This window comes from Macrobrachium rosenbergii, chromosome 7 (genome assembly GCF_040412425.1).
Source record: "Macrobrachium rosenbergii isolate ZJJX-2024 chromosome 7, ASM4041242v1, whole genome shotgun sequence".
NCBI lineage: Eukaryota > Metazoa > Arthropoda > Malacostraca > Decapoda > Palaemonidae > Macrobrachium > Macrobrachium rosenbergii.
In genome coordinates this window covers 26,827,754-26,848,360 of record NC_089747.1, presented here as the reverse complement: position 1 = coordinate 26,848,360, position 20,607 = coordinate 26,827,754, and the positions used below count along the sequence as shown (strand labels likewise).

The 20,607-nt window shown below is 35.6% G+C and overlaps 2 protein-coding genes across 15 annotated transcripts in view; one reads left to right on the top strand and one right to left on the bottom strand.

The window, feature by feature from the left end:
- LOC136840251 (cilia- and flagella-associated protein 298) overlaps positions 1-20,607 on the bottom strand; it is a 297,225-nt gene that overhangs the window by 45,713 nt on the left and 230,905 nt on the right. For 2 of the 5 annotated variants that reach the window (XM_067106878.1, XM_067106881.1), the window contains one exon: positions 14,160-17,048. The exons of the other annotated variants lie outside the window; for them this stretch is intronic. The gene's annotated coding sequence lies outside the window, so the exon portion shown is untranslated. Of the gene's footprint in view, positions 1-14,159; positions 17,049-20,607 lie in introns of those variants that run through there. 5 annotated transcript variants of the gene reach the window in all.
- LOC136840249 (DDB1- and CUL4-associated factor 8-like) overlaps positions 1-20,607 on the top strand; it is a 444,913-nt gene that overhangs the window by 357,510 nt on the left and 66,796 nt on the right. For 2 of the 10 annotated variants that reach the window (XM_067106873.1, XM_067106871.1), the window contains exon 11: positions 2,015-2,080. The exons of 7 other annotated variants lie outside the window; for them this stretch is intronic. In XM_067106873.1, coding sequence (XP_066962974.1) covers positions 2,015-2,038 — 24 coding nt within the window. In that variant the 3' untranslated portion in view covers positions 2,039-2,080. Of the gene's footprint in view, positions 1-2,014; positions 2,118-20,607 lie in introns of all 10 variants that reach the window. One more of the 10 variants, XR_010853567.1, reaches the window with a different exon arrangement.

The window sequence follows — 20,607 nt, the reverse complement described above, 5'->3', positions numbered from 1 at the left end:
CCTTTTGCTTGATGTGTGAGAACTGGGGTCTTAGGAGGTCTTCAAGGATTTGCTGTTGGTATGATTTCTCCTAATCAAATGCTCCTTTCTGTGATCCTCTCATTAGCTGCACTCTTTACAGATTTTTTTTCCAAGCATTCAGAATATGGTGATTAGTTAACCCTCATTGGCTTCAAGACAACCTTAGCATGTTGAAATGTCCTTGCAGTGGCATTGATATATGGAGGAGTGGGTACTGGTGTCTTAACATGAATATGTGAGGGACTTCATCCAAAATGTGATTGGTTTTCCCAGTTCCATGTCATAGTTTACTGCAGGAATAGCCACCAAAGAAGATGGATCTGCAGTGGAGTATGGTTCCATGAATGCTGTTGTGGAGTAGGGTAATTGGCACTGGCTATACTGTGAACACAGATGGAGCCACAGTTATACAGAAAAGACCCAGAACTGGCCACAGTCGGCTCTGGACTGGAAAGATTTGCTTTTAGAGCCAATCCACGAATTCTGCATCCGTAACTAGAGCAATCACTCTTGCATGCAGAAAGCGAAGAACCATTGTGTTAAATGTTTTGGAGAAGAAGACTAAGGAATGTCCTATCTGGGAGATAGTGGAAAGGAACTTGAAAAGGCACTCATCATCACTCTTGGCATCAGAGTTTCAGAGGATAATGACAGTTAGTCATTCTACTGCACTTTGAGCCTCTTATACCATTTTGCACTATTAGGCAAGAGGCCTTCTTTAATGGAACATGACTGATGGTGAGACTGATGCCCTTTTGCCTACTGGTAAGTCTGACTGATTCTTTGTCGTCCTTCATTTATATGATCATTTCTACCCAAAAGAACTCTCGTTTGGACTGGGCAAGTGTTCCGTTGTGATTAATTACTGTTTGTCCTGGCAAGACAAGCATAATGAATGTTTTTTGAAGGGAGATGTTAAAGAGCTGTACATCTTACTTGCCAACTTCTGATGCATACTTATAGCCATACTCAACAATAGTACAAAAGCAGATGTAAACAACAGTCGGCAAGCTTTCCCATCACAAACTACTTTTACTACCACACTTACAAGCACTTACAAACACCCTGTACTAGGCCAAGTCAGAAATCTTGAAAACAAAACTATGAACAAGACTTTCCAATCATTAACAAAAAGTAGTTGGAAATTATTAATTTATAAAATTATATGTAAACAAATTATGTTAAAATACACAACACTCTTCATGGCTTTTGGCAGTGAAAACAAAAGGGAAGAGTTTCCCCACTACTATATCTTATGAGACACCAAAGGTAGCAATTTCACCACTGTTATATCTTATGAGAAATGAAAGGGAAAAATGTCTCCCCCATTCTATCTTACAACTAGTTAACTCAAGTTGGCCCCATAAAGGGCAGTGGTAACCATTGTTTCTGCTGTGCGTGCACAGTAAAAACACAAAAATAAGATAAAGTAAAGAGGAAGAAGGGGTATGTAAAGAACGTGAAAGGAGAGTAGGTGAAAAGATCAGATAAAGGATGCTGGCAGACAAAGAAAAATCATTACAAAGTCTGGCAGATTGACTAGGAATGAGCTGTTAGACACTACATAGCCACACAATGAAATGAGGGATATTGCTGATTGGAAGTAAGGTATACTCATTCTTCTATGAATGATACAGGATGGTGTAACTGGCATATTTCCTACTAACAATAAGGCATCTTTTGATTAATGGGGTTGTATTAACAGCTTAGCTTTGGTTGAAATGGTTTTACTTACCGCTAATTATTGCATATTAAAGTGTTTGTTAATATTTGTGCGGTTTTTAATTTTGTTTGACTTGAGATATTTTTCTTGTCCTATGTACAGTACTTATCTTGTATTTTATTTTTTATCTGTTGTTCTATTTCTGTTTTTATACACACCCTGTTAAGTAGCTGGTTGATTAAACTTGGTCATGAGGGAGTTGCTTTGTACAATAAGTTGATAAAAGTAACTGATAATTCTAACAGCACATTTTAATCATTGTCTCTTCAGAGCGTCTCCTCAGAAAGTGACTGATATTCCTGTACCGCTCTGACCATAAGCCCCAGCTTCAAACTGGTAATATCCCCTGGAAAACATCAGTATTTATTCAAGTGTCAGTATTGAATTCCACTCACGATTCATTCTCCCCCCTTTGCAAACGACTCTCCTTTATTCTTCTCCAGCTGCATCTTCTCTTGTCAACCAGTCAGAATCTTCCCCAACTCCAGAAGTCCAGAACAAAGGGAGTTGGTTATTGTTAAATTTTAATTTATCGACAGTAGTAAGCTCAGTTAAATCTTGTAATATCTGACTGCTGTCCATATCATGTTTTTTACAGGATTCACTCATATTAGCGGTTGTTTTCTTTGTAGCTTTTCTTTTTTCTTGTCACTACTAACCTTTCCTTTTGTTTTCTTATATAACTGTATTTATTTTGCCTTCTTTTCATTTTTCTCATATGGTATTTTTTTGACTCACTGATTTTTCCTTTGCCAGGAAGCAGAATTCAGCCTGTTCTGGATATCTGGATGTCATTCTTAGTTGTATCAGTGTTTTACTTACTGTAGTATTTTGTCAGTACACTATAGAATCTTCATTCATACCCTAGTTTATATATTTTTTGTCTTTTGTACTGCAGTCAGTATTTGTGTTTTCTAACAAATGTGGAACTGATAACTCAGGCTTACCATTTAAAAATTAATAATCTCAAGTTACCGTAATTTATGTATGTACTGAAATTTTGAATCTAATATTTATTGTGTATTAATCTTGAATATAATAAAAGAAATATAATGGAACTAAAACATTTTTGAATAATTGCAATGGTTAGACTTCAGTTGTGACAAGTTCTGGTAGTAGAAACAATGTTTTGCTTATAGTTCATGTGGATGCTTGTATCAGAGGGTGTCTTTTTATAAAGTAATACTTTAGAAATCAGTTATCAGTTTTGATGATTATCTTAGGAAGGTCTCCTTTCCTTGAAAAACAATAATGACAAACTTTGTCTCAGGGTTACTAATTCCAGTGTTAGTACTGTAAATGAATTCTTCATATTAGTGAACCGTTTGTAGCTGCCCAAATATTCATTCTTATGAATACAGATGATCATCATTTATATACAAATCTTTTTATATACTGTGAGAGTGAGGTGTAAGCAAAAGCCTAGGTCAGGTCAACTGATTTATTCATCTGAAGTTCACATAAGTCAAAAACCCTTGCGGGCTGTAACGTAGTCCCAACCTTTGACGGGTAAGGAAAGGGTGTTAAACATAGGCCTCTGTGTTTCTTCAGAGAGGCAAACATACAGTTATGTAAGTATAAAACATAAGGTTGTGAATTATATGTACATAGCTAAATGAACAGTGTTTTGGTACATAGACTGGAACAATATCAAGGAGGTGACTATACCCACGTTGGAAATATTTGCCAGCATCATCTCGGGATTTTGTGTTTTCTTCTGACCTCATGTCAGCTGCATGGTGCTATCTCTGAGGTGCGTTGTGATTCATCAGCAGGTTGGCCGCATGGTTGAACGCACCTACAATACAATAACTGAAGCCTGGTAAAAAGGAGTTGATTGGTAGTAAGGAGGTTCGTGGAAGTGTAATGCACTGCCTAAGGTTTCCTTTCTTGAAGATTTTGCACTTGAGTAGGTCTTTGTTGATGATTGCTGGATTGAATTTTATCAGTGTGATCTTTGATATAGATGCAGGTCAAGAGAAAAACAAGACTGATTAAACAGTGCAGATATGTACGGTGAGGTAAATTGTTTGGTAACTTTACTGTCTTTGACTGTGGATCTACATTTTAGCCCAATTTGAAGAAAGTCCTTGTGCATTGTTGATATATAATGAGAGGAGTGTGGGAGATGGTGTGCTTTGCAGTGGAAGAAGTGAAGGGAAGCTAAAAAGCAGCCAACTGAGTCTTCCAGAATTTCATGCCAGAAACCCCTATGCTTTTTTTGGTTTTTTCTCCTGTGGCTTTCCAATTTGTGAGGGGTATGCACATGGAAGTGTAGTCCATGCTTTTCACTCTTGGGACAAGTGCACATGTATTGGGATAGGGGGAGAAGGGTAGGCAGGTGTCTGACGTCGCCAGAGCTATTTTTATTTTATTTTCTCACATGCTTTTTTAATTTTATTAAAGGATATATACAGTACTCTACTGTAACAAAGCAAAAATGAGAGAGAGAGAGAAAAAACTGAAGTATTGCTTATGTTGAAGCCTTTTACACACACTCCTTCACTTTTTTATTTTTATTTTCCACTTCTCATTTATATTTTTACTGTATTTTCTCATTTTTTATTTTTACGACCCAAAAAATAAATGCCATTGTGTGTGTAGGGTGTGTACATATGCACACACTCCTTTGCTTTGGTTGATGGCATTGAGACAAGTTATAAATAGCACAACGTTTTGCCAACATCCACAAATTTGCATTTTAAATATTTTTACAGTAATTGAGATGAAATATCAACAGTGATTAAGTATTCCCTTGTGTATTGTTGTGGTATGTGTGATAATCATACTTAGAGTCAGCTAAACTTGTAGTGAAATACTGTACAGTAAATCAAGCAAAGCAAAAAAAAAGTCAACATATAATACTGCACTAAGAAACGCACACAAACACACACACACACAAAGTGAAAGAGGTATGTAGAGATGGAGATGGTGACATCAACATTGATGAAATGGCACATGTAGCTGTAAACACACACAGAGGCATACAAGTAAAGCTTCCATGATATTATGAGGTGAAATGAAAAATCAGTACTAATTCCAGTAAAATGGAAAATGTTCAACTAAATTTTAGAAGTGTTCTTAAAATGACTGTGCTTTGGATAGTCGTCATTGAGAAATACCATGTGTACTAAAGATGTAAACACATGGTGTTTTGCACAAATATGCTTTCCATAATACAGACACCACTCCATTTACAAACGAGTTACAAACAGTTATTTACCATCAAAATGATAATGAATTTTTAATGAAAAATTACACTACTATTAAAATTTCTGAAAGGTTACAGAAAGGTAAAGGTTGCTGTGAGTGCAACCATAACAAGATGTTTATATTTTGTTAGCTGGCTTCGCATAGATAAAAGTTGATTTCATTGATATGGAATTATTCCTTGAATAGGCTATTTATTATGGAGATATGCCAATAATATATAAGGTAAAAATAGTTTTATTATGTTTACGTTTCATCACCAATCACAAACAACAATACAGTACAGTAATTTTCATTCATATGACTGAATTGTTCTAAACAGTTACTGTATTTACCACCAAAATGATAATGAATTTTCAGTGAAAATTGAATATGTTATCTTAATGTTATTATTACTGTAATTACACTACCATTAAATCTTAATGTTATCACTACTGTAATTACACTACCATTAAAATTTCTGAAAGGTTCCCAAAGATAAAGCTTGCTGTGAACACAACATAACTCAAGATTTACATTTAGTCAGCTGGCCGTGCATTATTCTTCAAATAGGCTATTCATTATGAAGATATGCCAATAATATATAAGGTAAAAAAGGGTTTTATTACCTTTATTATCAGTGTAGTGTATTTCATAATGTTAACCTTTTCATGTATGTCGGTGTTATCACACCTAGGCTGATGCTAGCCTACCGATAAACATCACTTAAGTCACAAAAAAAGAAAATGCTTCACTTTAACTGACAGTCAGCTTTATTGGACGACCTTCCCCCCTTATCATGTTTCCTTTGATCTAATGTACAATTGGCCCCCTGGATTCATGGGCTCATGATTCGTGGACTCACCTATTTGTGGATTTCTCTGTACACATTATTCACAGAAAATTTACCTATTCGCAATATTTTTCTTAGAGAAATATTCACAGACTACTGTATTTTCATATTATTTTTGTGACGAAATGCACTTTTTATGGTAAAACTATTAAAATATTCAGGTATAAGCATTTTTAGAGGGTTTTTTGGTGTTTTGAACTATCAAAATAGGCAGTCATAAGCGTTTTTAGTGGGGGTTTTATTTAAGTATTTGCTGATTTTAGCTATTCGCTAGGGGTAGTGGCGCGCATCCCCGGCAAATACTGGGGGTTAACTGTATCATGCAACCCTTAAAATTTCGTCCCCTAAACCATATTTTCATTGTATATCTCATGTATCATGCTAGTTTCATTACTGATAACCCAGATAACAGTAGGCTAACCTTGTTTCCTCATTAATCCTATCTTAGTAAATAAATGAAAGTAAAAAATAAAAATAGTCTTTACTTAATGAATTTCATTTTCAGTAGATCATACTATGGAAAGCTATGCTTGTAGAGTGAATTTCAGTTTCAGTAGACTGTTTCAGTAGACTGTACCAGGCTAGAGTTTCAAACAAGATTACCAAACTTATTGCTTTTGTAATAATTCATTACCATCTCTTATAATTAACTGCCACTTACTAATTGCATGATCACCAATTACCAAAGAAATGACATAACATTGAGTACTACATAAACAAGTCAGGAAACCGCTGTTTTGTGATTTTGAGTTATTTTATTCTAACAATAAGTATGTTAATTTACCTTTGCATAATTGTTTTACAATTATGTACAAAAATACAAATAATAATTCCAGTAATAATCTGTTTCTTTTAGCAACTTTAAAAATAATTCTTCTACTTATTTCAGTAGTGGGCCTGAATCAGTTGATTGTGAAAATGTAAACATTAGCCCAGCCTACTTAATGCATACAGTGGATGGTCAGTTTTTTATACTACCAAGAAGATATAACATGATAATACAGTATAAATGGGTTCATTAATTTAGATATCAGTTCATTACCATTACCTTCATCTAAAATACAGCTGTAATAGCCTTTGAGTTCTGTAAATGGATACTGTAAGAGTAACACCCAGCCTAGGCCAGTAATTCACACACACATTTTGTATCTTGTGCATGGTAGCACAATATGGTAACAATGGATAAGAAAGTTGCTGTATAAAAATATATTAATGGTGATAAAACCATGGTAGGTTGTGAGTAACGCAGGTAGGCTACCTACCTACCGAATTTATTTACGAAAGAGAAAAAGAAGAGGTTGCAACTATGGGGGGGAAAGGTAGTTAATTGCCTTTTGCGTAAAGTTTTTATTTTAAAGTGTGATGGTTGTTGTTTATAAGCATACTGACTGTTTCCAGTTATGCGGTATTGAGGGTAAGGTGAGGAAGGGTACAGAGTTGCCCTTGAACATCCATAAGTCAAGTTAAGTATACCTTAGTTTTACCAGCCCACTGAGCTAATAGATTTTTTTAATTACCTTTACCGGATTTCGCCCTCATTTACCAGGGCCTTGTCTCTCTTAATCTGGATATCAAGAGATTATTGTATATTTATATGTATATAGCACTCTCTCAATCATTTGCATTAATAGAGCCAAAGCTATTTCGGAAAAGGGCAAAATCAGGATATGGGCAATTAAAAATACCTAGGGTGCAAAACACAACTCCTACCTTGTTAGAGCTGCATAACCACAAACACTTTATATGCTTATGAATAACAACCTTCACACTTTCAACTGAAAACATTATGCAAGGGGCAATTCTCTTTCTCTATTTTGTAAACAAACACAATTTGGTGGGTGGGTATCCGACTTATGTTTACTGACAACCTAACATGGTTTTATCACCATTAATATATTTTTTGCAACAGCATTGTAATTAGTTGTTACCATATTGTGTTATATTTCATTTGTTTTACTTGTAATATGATAAATTTGCCTTTCTTATTCGTAGCATTCCCTTACCCCCGAATTACACCAGGTATTATATATGTATTGTGCTGTAGACTGGGGTTTTTCAGAATGTTGTTTTTAAGAACATTTTTTAAAGTTGTTAAACTTCTTTTTAATGATGGTCACTGATTTCTTATTTTGTCTTATCATGGAAAATGTGTGTAGAACACCGTGTGTTTAGGTCTTTAGTACACATGACATTTCTGAGTGATATGTCCAAAGCAAGTTCATTTTCAGAACACTACTAAAAAGTAATTAATCATTTTCTGTTTTATACAAATTAATGATTTTTCATTTCACCACATAATATCATGGGTGCTTTAACTGTATGTGTGTGTGTTTGAATCTATGCATGTGTGTGTTCAAATCTACATTTGGCATTTCATCAGTGTTAATGTCAGTGTTTGGCTTGTTTTTGTAGTTGACTCTAAAATGATTATCACGCATATCCTAACAGTACACGGGAGAATATTTCATCACTGTTGATATTATATTTCATCTAAATACTATTTTTTACGTTCACCGTGAAATATTTATATAAAATATTTATTATGCAAATTTTGTAATGAATTTTGTATGTGTTGGCAACATGTTGAGGTATTTATAACTCATCTCCCCTTCCCTCAAACAAAGGGAAGGTGTGTGTGTGTGTGTGTGTGTTTTATGCACTCACTAGGGGATGTCAAATGCTTCTTTCTCTGTCCTTTGGGTTATAAATTTTCTTTTTATCTATTATTCAGTGAAACATATGATAAAACAGATAAAAATATGAAAATGAGAAAGCACAGTAAAAATGAAAATGAGAATAGCGTATTCTAAAAATTGAAGAAAGGAAGGAGTGTGAGTGTAAGTGTGTACGTGCTTTAGGCTTTAACATATGCAGAATGGGAGTTACAGTATAGTGGTGTAATATCCTTTAATAAAATGTGGAAAAAGCATAAACAAAAAACCTATAACAAAAAAGCTCTAACAGTGTCAGACGCCTGCCTAACCCTCTCCACCCATCTACATTGCATTCCCACCCCTCTCCAAGCCAGGGAATTCCTTCTCCGGCCACCCACCTTCCAAAACAAGCCTTTCTCTGGGTGAAACTTCATGTAAACAGCCTTAATACCTCTCCCCTCCCATGGCATTCAGCCTTCCGACTCCTCCCCACCTTGGAAATTTTTCCTGGCCTCTCACACCCTCCAAATGATTTCCCAGTCTGTTTATGGATGTAAGTAACATTACCAAGATTTCTTTAGACCTGCACAGTGTTGCCAACCATTGGAGAATATTTTTAAATTTCTTAAAATTATAAATTTATATATATATATATATATATATATATATATATATATATATATATATATATATATATATATATGTATGTATGTATGTATGTATGTATGTATGTATGTATGTATGTATGTATGTATGTATGTATGTATGTATGTATGTATGTATGTATGTATGTATGTATGTATATACATACTTTTAGGGCATAGTTTTTCTCTAAGACAATTTTCATTGAAAGTAATTGCTTTTGTGGCATCAATGAGTTTTTTGCCGGAATCTTCATATCGTCAGAGTTTTTTCTGATTCTCAGGCGTCAATCTTCGGTGAAGAACATACAAACTTCTTTGTTCCGTTTATTGTTTTCTGTCACGACAACTATTTCTCCACTCTGGCATTTTCAAGTGACTACTGGTTTACAATTTGAATTTACAATCATTTTGTCTCTACATGTGGATGGAAAAGTAGACCTGAGCTGTGGTTTGTCCAGGGATTAAAGGGATGAACCACTTTTTGGGTCGAAAGGTTTATGCTTAACATAGAAAATATGAAAAGGATATTCTATTGTAGCTACAAAACATTCCTTAATAGATATGTATAAAAGGATTTTTCTTTTTATTTACAAAGTAAGGTTATACTGTATATATTATATTTACAAAAATAAAAATATAAAATAAAAATAAAAACATTTTGCAGATATCAATGCTGGCTGTGGTTTGTGCTGGGTGGGGCCTCAGACACATAGGAGGTGTTACTTGTGCTTACCTGGTTGTTCTTGTATTTTCTGAAGGCCGCGTTGTGTCTAGCGTTGGGGGACGCTGTATCTGGTCTGCGTTCGCTTGCGCAGTCCTCTTTCTGCTGGAAGGGAGTATGTGAGCCGACTCTTGCTGAATGTTAAGAGTCGGTTTTTGGATGGCGATACTCACCGCTTCCGTTATTAAAAGGCGACCATAGTTGTTTTATGTATGGACGACCCGTGCGCCTTCAATGAGTTCTTGTAGGGATGGCTTCCTATCATGTATATCGATGAAGTGCTGGTGTGTGGCCCCTTGGTTTCTGTGGGCCAGCATTTGCCGATGTAGGTATTGTTGTGAGATTTACACATCTCCTCCGGGCATATGAATTTATACACTACGTTCGTACACATCTCTTTTGGTCCCAAGGGGGTGGTGCTGTTTTTCATTATCAGGGCTGCTACTAGGTTAGGTTTGCTGTATATCCTAAGGTTAATTTTCTTGTAAGGGGCCTTAGGTGTCACACCTCTATCAGTGATTCCCCGTAGGCTACAGCATTCCTCCCTGTACGCAGTCCCATAATGTAGGCGATGATAAATGATAAGGTTCTCTTCTGCCGTCGTCATGGTCTGTTGGTAGAATTTGTCTATTTTCTTTTTAACTGCAGCTTTGACGATATGATCTGCGTATCCATTGTTCGTTAATAACTGTCGAATTCTGTCCAGTTCATTGTTCACATCTCACCAAGAAGTGCAATGGGTGAGTGCTCTTTTGACATAAGCACTCACTACTGACTTTTTGTAGGCGTCTGGGCATTCTCCCTGGGCATTCAAGCAACGGCCGGCGTTTGTTGTTTTTGTGAATACCGTAGTTTTAAATTGTCCTTCCTGTTGTTTAACTAGGACATCCAGAAAAGGCAGGGCCTTCTGGTGGCTGTGCTCTGTTTTTTCTCTGCCCCAGTTTTAGAGACCCTGACTCCTGTAAAGGAGTTGCTTTGATGCCCTGTCAGGGCTATAGCTATTTATACATCCCATCTTAACCGTAAAGGAAGCAGTTTAAGAGCCTATTTTGTACTGTCAAGGATCCTTAGGTTCCTGGGTCTTAGATGCCATGGTTTTCTGTATTACTCCTTAATCCTGGGAACACACCATGCATTGTTTCCAGAGGATTGTCCCCATTTCTTGGTGAAAGTGCACAATGTCAGAATGGCAACTACAGCGATTAGTTTTCATTAGCACCTCTCTCTAGACTGTGAAGTCTTGGCTGCACAGTAGAGGTGTAACTCTGTGTTCTTTTCTAACTGCCTGAGAGCCGTCTTTGTCCAGCAGGGACTGCCGTATACTAGCACCTATAGTTGCGGCAGGGAAGATTTCTTCTGGTCTTCCCCTTTTGTGTTATGAACAGGTACTGTATAGGTTTTCACTATTGACCCTATCCTGGGTAAGTGAGGAACCTTATGTAATGGAGTTCGTACATGGTAATATGATACAGTACAGGCAGTCCCCAGTTAACAGCGGGCTCGGTTAACAGCGATCCGGTTTCATGGCACTTGTCTAGCAACGAAAATCTGTAATTTTCGGCGCCGAAAATTGCCGATTTCCGCTTGGCAGCACTGATAAGTGGGTATTGATGCCGATATTTACCTAACAGAGGCACCAATAACCAAAAATTGGCGCTTTTCGGCGTCGATAAGCCCCGAAAATTGCCAATTTTCGGTTAGCAGCGATTTTCAGTTATCATCACACCCTCAGAACGGAACCCCCACCAATAACCGGGAACTGCCTGCACTCAACTTTGTTTTGACTGCAGGATTGTGTTTAGTTATAATTGCTTTGTTTCTCTTTGGTAGGAACAAAAAAAGTTCATTAGAGTAAGTAATGTTGGACTCATATTGCAGAGCCATTACTCCTCATTGGAGAAAGCCACCCTGAGCTGATCTACAGTAGAACCACTTTTTGGGGGAAAAAATTGGTGGTGTTCTTTTGGGTGTGAGATGCCACAGCAACTAAGTTAAGTAGGTGGTAACCCTTTAGGGATCATTTTTAGCTTAGGTTTTAGCTCCCATCAACTCTGCAGGCCTGAGGCACAGAGGCCAAATTTGCCATTCTGCATTGCACAATATCAACCAATAGCTATATTCAGGGTCCACGTTCCACCTCCTTCCAATAGTGGACCTCACCTGATGAAGAGCTCTCTGACAAGTACTTATCATGGGATCATATGCATCAGGTAAGCAGTGATGTGATAAGGATATTTCTAATATCTGGTAATTTGGTTATAGGGAAATCTCTGACCCTCATCCAGCGTGCAATGTTGGAGTCAGCTAATGATGGAGGGTAAGTTTCACTTAAAAAATAATGATTTTTATGATAAAATCAATTTTTTTTAGCTACTTACCCTCCATCATTGAGATCCCTCCCTCCTCCCCTCTTAAGAGATTAAGAGATGATTGATGAACCAAAATACTCGCTGTCTTAACCCCTCCCCCTAGAGTTTGGGGGAGTAACTACTGGGAGCTTTTCGCTCATTAACGATTGTTTCAGTTTTAACACTTGTTGAACCTATGCCAAGCCGCCGCAGATAAAGCTAATGATGGAGGGTAAGTATCTAAAGAATTGATTTTATCATAAAAATCATTATTATACCCTGTATGTGATAAAATAGTTCTGAATAATACTGTGCTAATGTACAATTTTCTGCAGTCAAGTTACAGATGGAAAACATTACAGTGCCACCCCACTTTTTCATGCTTCACTTGTCCACGCTTCATTTTGTCACAGATTTTTGTGGAACATATCTTTAACTTTTCGGCAGGAACTTTCACTAATTTGCAGATTTTTCAATAGGCCGTATCCATAAAATTATCACTAATTCACTTTTTTTCATAGAGCAACACTATTTATTCACTAATTACTGTATTTTTTCATATCGTGTTCATGGCTAAGCACTGATTTTTATGATAAATGTGATTTACAGTGTACTACTTATGATTTACAATGTATTTGTTAAGCTCATTCCAGGTTGGGCCCCAGACTGAGCATAACAGATGTACGATTCTCTCTCTCTCTCTCTCTCTCTCTCTCTCTCTCTCTCTCTCTCTCTCTCTCTCTCTCTCTCTCTCTCTCTCTCTCTCTCTCTCTCTCTCTAAGGGTAATGTAAAATGCATTTAAAATGATATTACTGTAAAGTGTTTTTGGATGATAGAGCACATTAATATTTAAAATATTCCCTAATTATTTTCATTTTATTTTCCAGTAAAAGCAGACTGGAAAATAAAATGAAAATAATTAGGAAATATTTTACGTACTGTACAGTATGCTCTATCATCCAAAAACACTTTACAGTACAGTAATGTCATTTCAAATACATCTTACATTACCCTTAAAGAGAGAGAGAGAGAGAGAGAGAGAGAGAGAGAGAGAGAGAGAGAGAGAGAGAGAGAGAGAGAGAGAGAGTGTCTCATGCTCAGTCTGGGGCCCAACCTGGAATGAGCTTAATACTAGATATAGATACATTATTACTACAGTGTAAGTACACTGTAAATCATTTTTATCATAAAAATTGTATTTAGTCATGAACACAATATGAAAAAATACAGTACAGTAATTAGTGAATAAACAGTGTTGCTCTACGAAAAGAAGCAATTTAGTGAACGGTATTAAAGATTTATTTAATTTGTATTGAACATTTTATAGATATTTGGCTGTGGTTACATTAATATTTTAAAATTAGTAAATCATTGTTGTAAGCATTTTAGGGGGCGTATATACATAAGAGTAACAGTTGTAAAAGGGTACTAGCCTAGATGACTTAGGGTGTTTTGGGATGATGGTTTGGGGTGTATTTTTGTTTGAATTGATATTAAATTGTTTTAGTATGATAATTTAAGGTATAATTTTGTTTGAACTACTAAATTAGGCAGTGAACTTTTAAAATTGATAGTTATAAGCATTTTAGTTTAAATGGTACAGGGTATGTAGTATGTAGTAGTTATAAGCATTTTTAGAGGGGATTTTGCATTTCTGCGGTGGGTTCTGGAGCCTGTCTCTGCGAAAAAGTGGGGGAGCACTGTACTTGCAACCAATATAATAAATGAGATTAAAATTATAATGAGTAATTTACAAATAATCATGTCTCTAAGGTCCCTTTTGATAGCTGGAATTTTGATGTCCAAACTGTATTTGGGATTACAATGTAAATCACCAGATCTTCCAGGAAATTCAGGTCAAATCATGAATTAGAAAATATGTACGGTTCAATGACAACAAAAAGAAATGCATAAATCTCAAAAGCACGTGGGACTTGTTGTTTGTGGATGTCATTTTTTGCTCATCCAAATTTAAGTGAAACACATGTGACAACTTATATACTACTGGTAATTTTCCATTTTAATTTCACTTCTACAAACTAGTATCACTAAACATTTTCCAGATTACCATATTCAAAAAGTTGTATGAGAATTATATCTGTTACACATAAGAATTCCATCCATTTGAATATTAAGAGACCACAATTAAACTAATTTATCAACAATGCAGCATAAAAAGCCATACCAAATTGTAAACCATACCCTCACAAACATTAAAAGTATCTTAGTAGTCTGATTTTCTCTTAGAATTAATAAAATACATTCCTAAACTTGAAAGCTCATATACCCTGCATCAAAGCCAAATGCAAAAATACATTAAATGTGATAAAGAAATTATCTCCGTAAGTTGAGTAACGGACCGACCTTGATGTTGGTGTACAAAGAACTCGTATTCTAGACTTTGGATGTTGGATTTGAAGTTCAGCCTCAGGTACAGATTTGAAAAGGCTGGATCCATTTCATAATTAAGGACTCAGAATATTCTCTGAGGCTTTTAAATATTCTCCAGACTCTTCTATCCAAATCCGAAAGTGGTTAACCACCTCTTGACTTTTAATGTTGCTTAGTGGTGATGCATAGTGTAAAAATACTAGTAAGAAATTCACCAACAAAAAGCTTAATAAAAAAAGTAAGTTTATAAGCAATCACTCACCACCTTCCCCATTTAGATTTAGTAGACTTTTTGAGTCAACAAATATAAAACTAATTCCAATAATAGAACTAACTTCTTGGGCTATGCATGTGATACAAACTTAGCCACTTAAAATATTTATCTAGAAAGTATACGTACACCTCAGAATTTCACATGTAATAGAATATGTACAGCTTGAAGGTTCACACTATGGAGTCTACACTGATGGGTCCAAATATTCATCAGGTGTGGGATTTGCAGTCATATCACAACAAAACATACCAATTTTCCTGACCTAACAGTGCTTCGGTTTTCATGGCAGAATTATGAGCAGTAAGATCAGCTATCGAAATTATTAAAGACATACCATCACAGAAATTTGTCTATTTACCAACTGTAGGCATGCTATAGAAACCATTCAAAATTATATTCCAAAAATACCCTTGAACAACAAATAAAATTTTCACTTCACAAATTAAATGAAGATGATGGAAATGTAGACATTAAAGGAAATGGAGAAGTCAGTAAAACAGCCAGAGATGCAACCACCATGACAAGATCACTTGTATAAGTAACACCTGAACTTAGTTGACTTTTGTGTTTATCAGGTACCATATTATGATTATTTTACCCTATGCTACCATTTTATGTGTGATATATTTTTTTGATAAATCTCTTAAATTAAGTTTTCAGTGTAAAATACAGGAATTGCTGCCCAGAAAATATTTAAATGCAGGCTATAATATTGGGCCTTTGCTACTCAACAGACTGTGTTATACATCAGAAAGACCAGACCCCCAAAGCATATGTTGCTTTGAGATGCAACTGTATTTGTATTAGTATTAAAATCTTAAAATCTCTAAAACATTTTAACTGAAGAATGACAGAATAAATGAAACAAGGAATACGATAGTAACCTTTAAAAATGATCAGCACCAATATTTGGAGTCTGTAATTCATCATATCAAAATGAATGACACACAGGTAATTTTGACTCGTCTTAGAATTGGTCACCCTCTTTGATGTATGGATGTCTGATAAATAACCCACATGATCCATTCCCTATGTATACTGACGTAGAGCAACCACTAATAGTTAAATATTTTTGTATAAAAATCTAAAATATCAAGTTTTGGAAACAAGTCAGTAAAGAAATTTTGCCAGATTCTCCATCATTTTCAGTTAACCCAAATATAAAATTTTTAGGAGTTGTAATTTAAAGGATAAAATCTAATCTTTCATCATTAATAAAGACAGATCTGTGAGCTGAATAAATGAACTCAGTGGTCTGGTTAAACTACTTTATGATAACATATTGTTATGTGTAATAGGCTAGAGGGTGCATTCTATTTTTATAAGAGTTGGTCGTCAGTCCGGTTCATCTGCATCTTTTATCATGAATGGGCCTTTGTCATTTGTATAACCATGGATTTTACAGAAGCTGAATCTTTCACAGCCTTTGTATCATTGATTGTCATAAATAAAAAGGAATTAGAGAGATGCAACTCACAGGCAATAAGACTCGCATTTTCTCTTCATCATCATGTTTTTTAATTGTTGTGTTTTATACATGAATTTGTGTATGCAGTACTGTACATGCATGTGTATGGTATAAAAAGTTTGCATTGCTTATACTGTACTGTGTATTAAAAAGGTTAACTACACTGTACTTTATTATATAATTTGATAAATCACAAAATTATACAATATATCAGTAGGGTTTGGGGGCAACATGTTTGTGGTTCTTCAGTTTCACTAGGGCTGGTGTCTCAAAACATACATACTCCTACGTACCTTCCCCATCTCCCCCCTTCCCCCAATTTCAGGGACAACTACAGTATACAGCATTTTTTTTTTTATAGTGTAGTCGCTTGTTTCATCCTCAAGGAGTTACCATTCCATGGTGTACCAGAGCTCCATGGTGACCAAACTAACATCAAAGAATTCTCTTTTAGCTAGTCTTGTGGTCAGGTATTGTGTTGTAGTGATAAACACTATAACACATGATGGACTCAAAGATAAGGAGGCACTTTCCCAAATCTTACAGCAAGGCTGTACAGTATACCTAGGTTCTTCCATCGCCAAAACTAGCAAGAAGTGATTAATGCGCATGCACAGTCCACCATATTGTCAACAACAGACCCACGCAGAGACCAAGACCATTACTCTTCATGGTCAATGCATGTACAGTTCGGTGTGATTACCAGCACTCCGAAATATCAGCTTTTTCTCCAATTTCATTGGCTAGGATCATGGAAACATCTGAAATAGCAAGTTAAGAGCTTAATTTTAAGTTACAGTTAAAGTTTTACTTTTAAATCTTTGGAATTGGTAATTAATTTGTGTGAAAGCTGGAAACCCGGCGTTTCTTGCTACCACATGGTCAGCGCCTACTCATGATCGCTGATCACTAATTTTGAAAAGCACAAATTGTTTTAAAGAATTTCTCATTCTAATTAGATGTTTTAACTAAAAGAAACATTCCATAATTTATCATTAATATAGAAAATCCTCTCAGATTATATGATTCTGCAATAATCTGGGCAGTAGATTGCATCAGATTAAGTGATAGTAATTTAGACTAGATTAATAGTGGATGTTGTTTGTAGCCCATAACCTAGGATTGCATATCCTTAAGTGTGAATTAAATAACCTGGATTAGGTAGTAACCTAAATTAAGGTAAGTAAGAACCTTTTAAGACACCCTATTTTGGGCCTAAGTAGTAGCCTAGCTTAGACCAAGGACCCTAGGATTAGATAATAACAATACTCTGGGCAAAATAAAATGGTAATCTACCTTATTATAAGGCTACATATTAGTAAAAGTTTTTTCTTTTATATAGCCTGTACACTTACACATGATCTAAATACGGTAATCCAGGACTAGGCAGTACCTTATATATTAGGTTAAGTGATAACCTTTTATGAAACATTCCATTTTTGGACTAAGCTTGAGCCTAGTCCAAGTAACCTAGGACTAGATGAAATGGTAATCTGTGCTAGATGAGATTTTAGCTTAGCTTTAAGGCTGCATATTAAGGTAGCCTAGATTAGAAGTGATAACCTAGCTATAAGGTTACATATTGGTAAGTTACTGTTTTCATATAATAGACCAAATAGCCTACGATTGGATGTAAACAACAGCCTGGGTTAGACAAAAATGGTAGCCTAACCATAAGGTTACATATAAGTAAGTTTCTGTTTTTTATATAACCTATACATTTAAGAGCGAGCTAAAATAATATGGATTAGGGCAATACCTTATACAGTACAGGCAGTCCCCAGTTATCAGTGGGAGTTCCATTCTGACAGTGTGATAAATGAAAATTGCTGATAACCGCGGTTTTCGGGGGCTTATTGGCACCAAAAATCGTATCAGCACCAATGTTAGGTAGTATCGGCGCCGATAAGCGGAAATCGGGGATTTTCAGGCCGAAAATTGCCGATTTTCGTCGCTAGACAAGCGCCGTAAAACCGGATGGCTGATAACCGAACCTGCCGATAACTGGGGACTGCCTGTACTAGGAAAAGAGAGAACATTTTAGGAAATATTCTGTTATTGGTCTGAGCGGTAGTTTAGACCAAATAGCCTTAGATTAGATATAAACAGTATCCTAGGCTTAATAAAATGATAAACTAGTTTTACAGCTCAGTAGCCTATATGTAAGGCTACATATTAGTGGGGTTCTTAACCCTTAAACTTTTGAAGCCCTATTTACAAAAATGTCTCCCATTATGCTGGCGGCGTTCGGGAGCTAGCGAAGCGGAAAAAGTTTTTCAAAAAATCACAGCACGCTTAGTTTTTAAGATTGAGAGTTCATTTTTGGGTCCTTTTTTTCTCATTGCCTGAAGTTTAGTATGCAACCATCAGAAATGAAAAAAAATATCATTATCATATATAAATATTGGAATATATGACAGCAAAAAAAAAACTTGTATATAATTGTATACAAATCGCGCTGTAAGAAAAACGGTTAAAGCTAATGAGTTAATTTTTTTAGTTGTATTGTACACTAAATTGCGATGATTTTGGTATATAACAGATTGTAAAACGATTAAAGCAACACAGAGAAAATATTATCACAAAATGATGCATGAATTCGTAACGCGCAGACGTAAAAAAGTGTTTTTCAAAAATTCACCATAAATCGAAATATTGTGCTAGAGACTTTCCAATTGTTTCAAAATGAAGGAAATTGATTGAATATTACTAGACTGTAAGTTTTTTAGCTTACAATTGCATTTTTTTACCATTTCGATCGAGTTAAAGTTGACCGAAGGTTGATTTTTTTCTATTTATCATTATTTATATGAAAATATTTCAAAAATGGTAAAAGCTAAAAGCATGATTTATTTTTTGTTGTATTCTACATGAAATTGCACACATTTTGATGTATAATACTTTATGTAACGAATAATATAAAACGGCAAAAAAATTACGACAAGGTGACTCAAGAAATGCTAGGATTTTTTTTTTAAAATTCACCATAAATTGAAATATTGTGCCAGAGACTTTCCGTTTGTTGCAAAATGAAGGTAAAGGATTGATTGTTACTAGAATGTAAGAATTTTGGCGTACGATTGCGTTTTTCGAGCATTTCGATCAAGTTAAAGTTGACCGCAGGTTGATTTTTTTTTATTTATCGTTATTTATATGAAAATACTTCAAAAATGGTAAAAGCTAAAAGCATGATTTATTTTTTGTTGTATTCTACATGAAATTGCGCACATTTTGATGTATAACACTTTATGTAACGAATAATATAAAATGGCGAAAAAATTACGACAATGTGACTCAAGAAATGCTAGGATTTTTTGCAGAGCGAAGGAAAAAGTTTTTTTCAAAAATTCACCATAAATTGAAATATTGTGCTGGAGACTTTGTTTGTTGCAGAATAAAGGTAAATGATTGATTGTTACTAGAATGTAAGAATTTTGGCTTACGATTGCGTTTTTCGAGCATTTCGGTCGAGTCAAAATTGACCGAATGTTAAAATTTTGTCAGTTATCGTGATTTAAATGAAAATATTTCAAAACTGTTAAAAGCTAAAAGAATGATTTATTTTTTGTTGTATTCTACATGAAATTGCGCACATTTTGATGTATAACACTTTATGTAACGAATAATATAAAACGGCGAAAAAATTACGACAAGGTGACTCAAGAAATGCCAGGATTTTCAGCGAAGAAAAAAGTTTTTTAAAAAAATTTACGGATGCCCCTCAGGACACCCTGATGCTTCCTAGGGGTCGTAAAAGGCACGGGATGTGGTCCTTGGTCGCCTTCGGTCACACGTGGGCAAACAACACGGCGCTGAGAAGCTGGGTCACTTTGGCTGCTGGGCCCTTCTCCAGTATCCCAGTCTAAAACTGCGTCTCACACGCTCACTACCGACAGGCAGGTATGCGCCTTTTCACGGTCCTGACGGCTTTGAGACATCTCTGCAAACGTCCTGTTGCCAGCACAAATACGCAAACACTCGCCAAAGTTCTGCAAAAACACAGATCTCGTCAAAAAAATCGCTCGCGACCGCGGTCGGACGCTGATGCTGTCTGGTACGAGAAGGAGGGAATTCGCGCATGCGCGTCTGGGTGATGCTTATAAACAAAACAACAGCTTGATCCGTGAACTCCCAGCATCCCTCAAGGTGCGTGATTTGAAACCTTCCGCAAACTAGGCCTATAATTATTTTTCCGCGAATATTTAAAAAAAGCATTTTTAGTCGACATATGGTACGTCCACTTGACATCCAACAGACAATTTTCGTCGACGTATGGTACGTCCATTAGGCGTGTAAGGGTTAAGTAGCATATATCCTTGA